Raw genomic sequence first — 11,700 nt, 5'->3', positions numbered from 1 at the left:
AGGTTTCTATGAAACGCGGAAGCAGTCTCTGGAAAATTAAATATCTGTATGTGCTATACTCTTTTATCATTTTCCGTGATTAGAAGTGTTTAGCATTATGATCTGATCAGATTATAGGAAATATTCCGCCTTTGATAATTAGCGCTCAATACATCTGAACGACTCGTCGCGGCGTTTGCTTTACAGATTAGTACCAATAGCTGTCATTGGTTCATGGCTAAGCCTGAACGCAAAGTAAGTACTTTCTCCACTCCATGGGGAGCAGTACAAGAGGATACAGAATCACCGGACAGTTCAGTGCAATTAAAGAAGGAATTATAGTGTATTCGTTACTACTGAATGAAATAAAAATGAACCCTCTGGCTTTATATGGTATATTGAAATGACGACATGAGGTGTACATTTACCACTACAATCATGCCAAATTTCCATTAAGAAAACACATATTTTCTATACTCGTTTTTTTTTAACAGGAGAAGGAAACGGAAAACCAGAGGAGAGAGACACGCCCTCTACGCCCTTGGATAACTGCATGCCTCGAGTTACTGTGTCCACGCAAACAGATGATGGCAGTGCCTACTTTGCTAATGGTGAGAAAATAATTAATAGGCCCGGTCTTTAAAAGTTGATGGGCGGCAGTCCAACAGATTACATTCTTTTTTTCTATTTTTTTATATTTATTTATGTACCACTCGTGTGATAGAACATCCTATCAGCAAATGCTGTTTTTCGTAGGGGTCCATGGGCCGCTGATGGGCGGCATCCATTCTCTCAGTATATAGTCCATGACCGGACACAAAAAATTTACTTTCCTATTCAATTTAACTCAATTCTTTCTTTATTCCATTTCCATTCAAAACATAATACAAAGTAATATAAAGTAATACAAATCAAATACAATTACAGACGAGCATTCTTACAGTATAATAAACAGTATAATATTGAGCATAAATGGAAATGAGGGGGGTCCACTAAAAAGCAAAGCCTGTAAAGTGTGGATCCCCCTTGAGGGGGGGGGGGCAGACATGGCAGCTAGGACCCTCCAAATTTTTCGAGAAACTCGAAAGCGAGGGAGCGAAGAAACCATTCTTGTCATGGGGACTTTTTGCAGGGGCGGCACTAGGGTAGTGGGAGGAGAGGATCTAACTTTTGATCTCAATGATACTAGATTGGTATAGAGTAACAATAACACAACCCATAGACCTACCTCTCTTATTTGATTCTCTGATCTTTCGTCTCTCTTTCTATCTCTTCTCTTTTCCCCTCTTTCTCCTTTTTCGCTGCCCGAAAAATAATTGGGGTTAGTCGCCCCTTTCCCACCTTTAGCGCCGCCCTTATATGTTATGATTTTTTTTTCTCACCTGACCCTTTTGAACATAATCTCTTTAAACAGAAACACATGTGTTCCGCCGAACCGGTAACACAATTCCTGCCGGCTATCCGATGAGGATCGGAGATGAATTCCCGGGTCTTCCAAATAACCTTGATGCTGCTCTATTTTATTCTCCATACACGTATTTTTTCAAGGTGAGTCTGGACGAACTATAATTATAGTTGCATTCTTCTTTTCGCTATCTATATTGGACGTTTTGTATATCATATTATGTTTGGCTTTACTTTGTAATTGTGTGTTTTAACGTTTTTATCTGTACATAGTTACATGCAGGGCCCATTGGCAGAACAATACTTAAAGGGCTACCCTTCCTTAAAGAAGACCGAATAGTCAATAAATAAATCAGTAATATTCTGTGAATAAATGCAGGACTTGTTTCAAACGTTCGTATATGCTGCCCCCACCCCTTCTCCTCTTCCTGATTTCTTGCCCCTGCAACGGGTACCTCACCTTCGTCGACCACCATGACCACCGGCACTTCTTCAGTTTCACATAATGCTCTCTTTGCACATATTGACAGGGAAGTGAATATTGGCGGTTTCGAGACCGGGAAATGGCAGGTACTTATCCGAGACCAATGTCCGACTGGGGAGGTGTACCCGACGATGTTGACGCTGCTTATGTATGGAGCCGCAATGGGAGAATATACTTCACTAAAGGTAAGATCATGTTCACTTTAGCATTAATGAGAATGGTGCCACAACAATTTACCCAGCATGAATAGGCCTGCTAAAATGATTTGTTTCCTTTTTTCAAACATATCATGCGATGAGTCATACGTCCTTTAAATTCAATTATCAATCTAAATATTGCTGCACTCGCCATTAGTGGTAGATTTAGATTTTGCAGAAAATCATTATTCCTTGAAGCGCGGAGCGCGTATGCTTCTGATATAAAGCATCTGATGTAGGCCCTAAAGTGCAGAGACATCTGAAGAGGATGAGCTATGTTAGTAAGTTATTATTTTGGATAGATTTCCAGCAATGTGTGAAAAGATGTGACAAAAAGCTATTCAGGTTCGATTTATTTATTTTTTCTTATTCTAACAGGAAACCAGTACTATGCGTACTACCCGGGTTATGGTGTTACTTCTTACTATCCTCAACCTTTGAGTCATTGGAGGGGCCTACCCAGTGATGGCGTCGATGCTGCATTCCAGTATAGCAACGGATTTACCTACTTCTTCAAAGGATCCAATTATTACCGGTTTAATGATGATACCGTACAGGTGGATACCGGTTATCCGCTTAATACCGCTGTCCAATGGCTGGGATGTAATCCGAATGAGCTTGTCGCTCCAACCTCTGAAACAGAAGGCGATGCGACAGCAATTATTCCTTCATTGTTTGTTATACTTTTCTCTACTCTTATCGGTCTATGTACTTTTTAACTAAGTAATATGGTTTTATATACGTCATTTCTCTATAATAAAAGCTAATTTTTGTCCCCTCAGCCCCCCCCCCCCCCCCATTTCTAGGGGTTAGTGGGCGGGGCCAGGGTGTCACCACATCTGCCAGATTCTGTCTTACTACTCATGCGCACACTTAAAATTAGGAACCCATCATGCAAAATGGCCGGCGTTTTGCACAAAGTAGGGGGCCTATTATATAGGAACACTAACATCGAAAACCTTTATAGGTCAAATACAGCTAATTTGTAATTATAGCCTACCTATAAACGTTGAAAAACGACACTTGAAGCTTGGAAAAATACTTATTTTAAATAAGGAAAACATCGACGACGCTGCATGTAAGGCTGAAAATTGACCACTTTCGATGCTTTTGTGGACGCGCATGCATTACACAATAATGTGATGAGCCCCCACCCCCTACCCTAAGCACTTTCTACAAATCACCGAATAGTATTGATGGTCATAACATAAAAAGCACATTCTGTGGGGAATGTCTTTTTTTTTTAAATACTAATTATCCTCAAACTTATTCAATCATGGCATAATCATTCTCACATTTTTTTTATTGAAGAAAAACCCTTCAAATATAACCGAGTCGAACTAAATCATTATGCTCGATACTTGATAGGATTCATTTCCATTTTCTGATTCCATTTAATATTCTAATTAAAACTCATTGCACCGCACTCGTTGCGTTGGCCTATTCTGTGGAATAATATGGAAGCGCCGTGGTGTAGCGGTTCTGACTCTCGCCTTGTAATCAGAGGGTCGTGTGTTCGAATCCCACCATGGCCTAGCGCCACACTTTGCCACTCTCACCCAGGTGCTAATTGGGTACCGGTAGGAAACAACCATCATTGTGGTTGGTTTAGCAAGTTTGCGCCTAACAGGCTGCTTGGATTGCTATGAATCCAGTGACCGGGTAATAATAATTGTGAAGCGCTTTGAACAGTCGTAGATTGATAAAGCGCTATATAAATGCCAATTATTATTATTATTATTATTATTATTCTTGAATACAAAGCATATAGTACACAGTATTTTACAAAGTACACGCACACAGTATTTTATGTTCAAAAGAACAGTATTATTATATCGTTGTCTTTTACTTGACATGTTTGAATGTTTGAGTATTATTATGCATCATATTATTATGATAAATTGTAAATTAAAGGAGATGAATAAATATTGTACAGTGAGATCAATGTCTGTTGATGAATTATTAATTAGTATTTAATGAAACTATTTGAATTCAAATGATTTGACATTACTGGTATACTTGCAATTCAAACCAATAGACACAAGAATATACAGGTATACAGTGCTATACAAGGGGGCCGCCGTTTTCAATGCCCTGTTCAAGTAGTAAAAAAAAATGGAGGGGAAAAGGGAAGGAAAGCTATTAAAAGAGGGGGCCAGAGTCGTGTAACTCTTACCACATTTATTCCATTGAAAAACGAAGACGTCATCTCTAGGTCACCCCCCCCCCCCATCATTGAAATACAAATGTTTATAAATTGTTTGTTTGATTGATTCTTTGGCCTATTCTTGAATACAAAGCAGTACTTTTGAAGCACAAACTATTTTTGTTCAATATATAGCAGTATTATATAGTTGTCTTTTATTTGACACGTTTGAATGTTTGAGTATCATTATGCATGATATTATAATGATGAATTGTAAATTAAAGAAGATGAATAAATATTGTACAATGAGATCAATGACTGTTGATGAATTATTAATTAGTATTTATTGAAATTATTTTAATTCAAATGGTTTAACTTTATTGGTATACTTGCAATGACGTCATCTCTATGTCACCTCCCCCCCCCCCCCCCATCATTGAAATACAAATGTTTATAAATTGTTTGTTTGATTGATTCTTTGGAGCTTTGCAAATTTGACAAAACTGATACAAAGTAAATTTCGAAACTAAATTATTGGCAAATGTTTCAATTGGCTACGTTGCATTTGTGACCGCAAGTGTGATGTGAACATGAAAAATTATAGTAAAAACGTGAAACTTTGGTTCAAATGAACTAGCTGGACATCACAAACTCATTCCATTTCCACCTTCATTTCAGCTCGCCTATTTCAGTGGGGTCATTGATGTTTACCAATCGCTTTCTTTATTTTCTTCATTGAACTGAATTGAAATTTTGGATGCCCGACTTTGATCCCCAACCTAAAATTCATGTTGTACCACTCTAAATTCCGTAGATTGAAAATTGAATTACTAGATATTGGTCAGGGGCCAATCCAAAATTGGATTAAAAGTTTCAATCGAATATGAATGAATCCAGGGGCGGTTCCAGGATTTTCCAAAAGGGGGGCACATTTTCCCCGAGGAAAAATTTGAAAAGCAAAAAAAAAAGTCTTCACTTTCAAAGGGGAGGGGGCACACTTCTCTTTTAACAGCATTTTTTACATTACAAATTTTAATTGTGCCTCTCAAAAGGGGGACACGACCCCCCTGGATCCGCCAGAGATTGAATCCTAAAACTATTAGATTGTAACTTCAATCCAACTTTTGGTTGGTCCGTGGTCGCAATTTATTTAAATCGTATTGCTTACCGGTCAGTATTGGCACTGCTGGGGCAGAGGGGTATTGCTTTATCCGATTAATCATTATTAAATCTTAAACTCTATATAGAAGAATGAAGGAAGAGAGGGGAACATAAAGGGGAGAGAGTAAAATGGAGAGAGAGAAAGAGGAGGAGAGAGCTAGAGGGAGCCAGAGAGTAAAAGATAGTAAACGAGGGGGGGCGGAGAGGAAAGGTAAGTTTTTTTAAAGGACAGCCTCTGCCCAATAGCTAATAAGTTTGATAAAAAGAATGATCGCTGAGCTTTTTTATTTCCTCTTTTTCCCACAAAGGAATGCCTATACACAGTGGTGTAACAGGCGGGGGGGCAGGGGGGGCAAGCTGCCCCCCCTGGCGGATTTCACCGGGAAAATTAAAAAAAACGGGAAAAAGAAAAAAAAGGGAGGGAGAAAGAAAGAAAGAAAGGGAAAGGGGAAGGAAAGGGGAAAGGGAAAGGGAAAGGGAAATGGAAATAAAAACGAAGATAAAAATATTTTTTAACAGAATAGGAATGAAGGACAGCGGGAAAAGGAACGAAAGAAGAACATTTGAGAAAGGATAAATCATTCCGAAGTAGGCCTATGTAATGCAATAGCGTGATGGGAAATAAATTAAAAGATGACAAAATGGCAAACAATAGCGGGAAATGAAGTTAGAAGGGAATTAGTCAAAAGCTAAAGTGGAAAACGAAGAAAAGGGACAAGAAAAACAAAACACTTAATAACACGACCGGGCTGCCGATGATTGAAAATAAAGAGCGGGAAGAAAGATGGACTGCATACAACATTGTGCTGTAAGCTTGCTAAATTTTATTCAAATAAAATACCGGGGCTTTGCCCCGACCCCACACAGTAGGGGCTCTTCATCTATAACCTTCAAATGGCTCTATATAACTTCCCCTGTAGGGACCCTTCTTACATTAAGCTTTACGTTCAATCACTGGCGTACAGGCGTGGGGGGTCTTGGTTCCATACAAAGGAAATAAAAGAAATTAAACGAGACAACGTATAATAAAACAAATGGAAACAATGAAATGTGTTATTTACTGAATGAAAACAAACTATATATCACATAATTAGAATTTAATTTCAGTAGGCAATCTTTCTTTCCAGCTCGCTTTGCTCGCTGGCGACTTTTATTAAAATAATATTCCCACATTGCCCCTCCCCCTCAAAATATTTGGTTCATTACGCAACTGGGTTGAATAAATGTGTTGTGTAAAAACTATATTCTGTATATACCCGCGATATTTGATTAAAATAGCAGCAATCTGCGAGGTTTAAATGGTTTTGATATCAAGAAGTTCCGGCGACCCCAATCGGATAGCACTTTCGTATATGAGTATGGTAGGGTTGGGCCATTGGCCCCCAAAAGTTCTACAACCAAGAACAGAGGAAAGGAAGGCAAAGGAAAAGTGTAGGATATTATTTTTTACTGAATATTATGTCAAAATATATCTCAAAGTTAAATTCTCATTAAAAGGTGGTTTTTTCTCGCTCGCTTCGCTCGCTGGGGACTTATATTAAGCAGCTTTTTTAGCACATGTGCCATACTGCGCCCCTCGTTTGTTTTTTATACTCTTCACGTTACTGCCGCAAAGAATCCTGTTCATATTATCAGACCACGAAAAAAAGGAATGGAAAGAGAAAAAGGTGAAATATATGATTCTCTGGATATCAAAAAATTGAATTTTTGGATTAAAAATGTCAAAATTTTTGCTCGCTCGCTTCGCTTTCTCGCAACTTTAAAAAAAAAAAATCTGCCGATACGCAATAGGCCTATCTGGCCCTATAAAAAATTGCTGCCTCATGAATTTCTCCATTATGCCTGTTCATACCATGATTATGACCGGGAAATTTTTGGCTCTTGCCCCCCCTGGCCACCAACCCCTGTTACGCCGCTGCCTATACAAGCATGTAAAAAATGACAAAGATGCTGAGTTATTATACAAGCGGACTTAGATCGTCTTGTTTCATGGTCAGACAAGTGGCTATTAAAGTTCCACCCGGATAAATGTTGTGTTCTTACAATAGGTAAAAAGAATGATGACTTTAATGACTATACAATGACACATGACAATGCCTCACATAATCTATCTCAAGTTGAAACTGGTAAAGATTTAGGAGTGATAGTCGACACAAAGCTTAGTTTCGACGAGCACTTTCAGTCAAAGATAAATAAAGCCAATAGGCTATAATGAATCTCCCAGCTAAAAAGGAAAATTCAAGTCAATTCAAAAGTTTATTGATATAAAATCCTGACATTGAAGGATCATCATCAAAACAAAGAAACATAAGTCTTATGTTTCTAGAAAAAAAACCCATTAATATAACATAATCATAACGTAGTAACAACGATTAGGCAAAATTATGGGATCCAAATTTTAACCCCCCAAAAATACCAATCTTGGATAAAGTGGCTTGGAGAAGATTTTTTTAAATGGGAAAGGGGAAGGGGAAAACAAAAAATACGAGGGAAAGAAAAAGGCCATGCACTCCCTCCTCCGTGAATAGCTAAGGGGAAAGAGAAACTTAGAAGATTCTTAAGGATTACACGGTGCTAAAATGTCTCGTTTTCAAGTCAATATAGAAAGAAATGGTTCAGTTAGAGCTTCGCACTTTCATTGGTTTGTTTTATAAGATTCTCATCCTGTTCATCATTGTAAAAAAGCATCCGTTTTCAGTCCTGAAAATAACGAAAATTGACTTGCGTTTTGCGCTTACATATTTTTGTGCTCACTAAGATAGTATCCTGTTTAGGAATTCGTAAAAATGATCCTACAATTTTCCTTTTCAGGTAGTACTATTCCTTTAGTGTCAAACGTTTTTAATTCACGATTACATGTACTTAAAATGTTCGTTTCTAGTCATTATAACAGCTTCGATTTAAGCTTGCGCTCCACACCTGAAGTAGGTTGTGTTAACTGGATACATGATGCACTCGTACTTACAATATACCAAAACGTTTCAGCTCGCTCTTTGCGCAAGCATTATTTGTTTTTTGACATATGTTTCTTTCACACAATTAAAATGTGCCGTTTCAGATCAGTATATCAAGGGCTATTTAGCTTGTGCTTCGTGGTCGCGTCATATGTTTATATTAGTGATATATATATCCTTTTCATGAATTAATAAGGTGCCTGACACGTCCCCTTTTCAAGTCAGTATGCAAGGTAATGAAAAAAAAATCAGCTCACGCTTCGCGCTCACATTATTTTGTTTAATGATATCTGGGTCCGGTCATTTCATAAAGACTTGTCATAATAACTAATGCATAATTTCTATAACAAGTTCAGAGTGTCAGCCAATCAGATCGAATTATTTCAGTTTAGCTTAAAACGTTTATTGCAAAGTTGTAATATAACAAGTTTTATGAAATGGGCCGGGCTCTAATCATGAATTCAAACGCTGCATAAAATGTATCCTTTCCAGGTCAGTATATATACGAAAAATCAGCCCGCGCTTTGCGCTCCCATTATTTGCTTAGTATTCTGATAATGAATTTGACGCTACTTAAAGTCCCTTTTCAGGTCAGTAGATAAAAAAAACACTGATATGCGCCCACATTATTGTTAGGTGATGTACTTATTTCGTTTATAAAATCCAATTATTGGTTAAGTCATATTTTGCTGGAGCCCATTTAATAATTGCATGACCACTTTAGATAATCCCGCTTCGCTTCATGAAATCAGTAAATTCATGTGAGGAAAACTGCGCATATGAGTGAGAAAATGTATGTTATACTTGGTATCAGTCCTTTTCTGACGCGTTATACCGGGTAGGCCTATTTTCGCCACCAAAATTCCCCAAAATCTGATCCACTGATTTCATATTTCACCCCATGCACTCTCCCCATGATATCCTAAATTCACGATATACAACTTAAATCTTAATAAAGTTATTTTTATTCATTTAATTTTGTTAAATTTTAATAATTAATGAAGGGAATGGATCGAAATGACCTCAATATGAAACATCTAATACTAAAAAATGTGTTAAGCATAACTTAATAGATTATAGCTAGAATTAAAACTTTGTAGGGTGATTTTTCTAAAAAGTTGATTTTTTTTGTTAGAACTACTGGAGAAACACTCTCAAAACAAATCAGTCAAAATAAGTAGTTAATAGGGTCAGCTGGGTGCAAATTGCTGTTATTCTAGTCATATTTGACTTTTTCTAGTTGTATTTTACTAGAACAGAGTTATTTCTGACTAGAATATACGTCAGAAATGTGATGATCGGATATATCATTTGCACCCAGCTGACTACTGACAGTGGCGTAACAGGCGGGGGGGGGGGGCAGGGGGGGGCAAGTTGCCCCCCCTGGCGGATTTCACCGGGAAAAAAAAACGGGAAAAAAAGAAAAGGGAGGGAGAAAGAAAGGGAAAGGGGAAGGAAAGGGGAAAAGGAAAGGAGAAAAAGGAAAGGGAAAAGGAAAGGGAAAAGGAAAAGTGAAAAGAAAACGAAGAAAATATATTTTGAATGGAAAAGGAAGGAAAGCGGGAAAATGAACGAAAGAACATTTGAGAAAGAACAAATCATTCCGAAATAGGCCTATGTAATGCAATAGCACGATGGGAAATAAATCAAAAGATGACAAAGAGGCAAACAATAACGGGAAATGAAGGTAGAATGTAATTAGTCAAAAGCTAAATTGGAAAACAAAGAAAAGGGACAAGAAAAAAAACTTAATAACATGACCGGGCTGCCGAGGATAGAAAATAAAGAGCGGGAAGAAAGATGGACTGCATACAACACTGTGCTATAAGCTTGCTAAATTCAGTATGCAAATAAGCTACCGGGGCTTTGCCCCAGACCCCACGCAGTAGGGGCTCTTCATCAATAACCTTCAAATGGCTCTATAACGCCCCCCTGTAGGGACCCTTCCTACATTAAGCGTTACGTTCAGTCACTGGCGTACAGGCGGGGGTCTTCGTTCCACACCCAAGAGGAAATAAAAGAAATAATATGAGACAACGTACAATAAAATGAATTAAAGGAAACAATGAAATGTGGTATTTGCTGAATATAATGGACATCTATCACATAATCAAAATTTAATTTCAATAGGCATTTTTTTTCAGCTCGCTTTGCTCGCTGGCGACTTTTTACAAACTTTCCCACATTGCTATGTTTTGCCCCCTCAAAATATCAACTGGATTAAATAAATGTGTTGTGTAAAAGCTATATTCTGTATATACCCGCGATTTGATTAAAAATAGCGGCAATCTGCGAGGTTTAAATGGCTTTGATATCACGAAGTTCCGGGGGCTCCAGACGGACCCCAACCGCAAAGCACTGCCGTATATGATTATGAAAGGGTTGGGCCATGGTCCCCAAAAGTTCTATAACCAAGAAAAAAAGGAGGAAAGAAAAGCAAAGGAAAAGTGTAGGATATGATTTTATTTACTGAATACAATGTCAAAAAATATCTCAAAGTTAAATTCTCATGAAAATGTGATTTTCATTCTCGCTCGCTTCGCTCGTTCGGGACTTATATCAAGCAGCTTTTTAGCACTTGCGCCATACTGCACCTCTCGGTTTTTTACTATTCACGCTACTGCTGCAAAGAATCATGTTCAGAGTGGCATACAGACCGCACTAAAAAGGAATGGAAAGAGAGAAGAGTGAAATATATTATTCTCTGGATATCATGTCAAAATCTATCACAAAATAGGATTTTTGTATTAAAAATGTCAAAAATTTTGCTCGATCGCTTCGCTCCCTCGCATCTTTTTTTCAAAGATAAATTCTGCCTGATACACAATGTCTGGCCCTCTCAAAATCGTCGCCTCATTACACCATTACGCCTGTTCATACCATGATATGACCGGGAAATGTTTGGCTCTTGCCCCCCCCCCCCCCCCCCTGGCCACCGACCCCTGTTACGCCGCTGACTACTGATCTAGTCAATGTCGAATTAGATATTGATACGAAGATCGTAGAGCTAAGGAAGGGGCGGAAAATATCTAAAAGATGAAATACTTTTCAAAAAGTGATTATCACACGTAGTTCACGTTCCTTTTTATCTTACTTTGCAGATTCATTAGAAAGTTTTCTCTCGGCGACGAAGGGAGAATTTAAGAACACAGTAAATGTATTGAAAATGCCCGTCACATGAACAGCTGGGAGGTATTTGGCGAAAATTGGTGAACAGGCCGGCACAGCAGTTTCGTTGTAAGTTTCGGAGCTGACGAAAATGGCAAATTATAATGTCGTTTTTTCCAGAGTCAAGGACTTAACTGCTGTTTAATTAATCAATTTTCGACAATGAAAGACTTATTGGTCGTCCTTTCTCATGAAGGGCATTCGACA

The 11,700-nt window shown here is 38.1% G+C and overlaps 1 protein-coding gene across 1 annotated transcript; it reads left to right on the top strand.

Annotated features, from left to right (window-relative positions):
• The first annotated feature begins 213 nt into the window (after positions 1–213).
• Positions 214–4,521, top strand: LOC135155479 (matrix metalloproteinase-14-like). Its single transcript, XM_064104557.1, has 5 exons — positions 214–292; positions 474–590; positions 1,394–1,527; positions 1,914–2,052; positions 2,443–4,521. Exons 1-5 carry the CDS (start codon positions 214–216, stop codon positions 2,781–2,783), a joined length of 810 nt encoding a protein of 269 aa, XP_063960627.1. The 3' UTR covers positions 2,784–4,521.
• The last annotated feature ends 7,179 nt before the right edge of the window (positions 4,522–11,700 follow it).

This window comes from Lytechinus pictus, chromosome 1 (assembly GCF_037042905.1).
Source record: "Lytechinus pictus isolate F3 Inbred chromosome 1, Lp3.0, whole genome shotgun sequence".
NCBI classification, from domain to species: Eukaryota; Metazoa; Echinodermata; class Echinoidea; order Temnopleuroida; family Toxopneustidae; genus Lytechinus; species Lytechinus pictus.
The sequence above is the reverse complement of the archived record's forward strand: the minus strand, read 5'-3'. Positions and strand labels throughout refer to the sequence as shown.

Excerpts from the sequence above, each read along its gene's own strand:
- LOC135155479 (XM_064104557.1), top strand. The coding sequence starts at position 214 with ATGGCTAAGCCTGAACGCAAAGTAAGTACTTTCTCCACTCCATGGGGA. Across the intron at positions 293-473 it reads GGATACAGAATCACCGGACA|GAGAAGGAAACGGAAAACCA; the intron begins GTTCAGTGCAAT and ends TTTTTTTAACAG. Across the intron at positions 591-1,393 it reads CAGTGCCTACTTTGCTAATG|AAACACATGTGTTCCGCCGA; the intron begins GTGAGAAAATAA and ends CTCTTTAAACAG.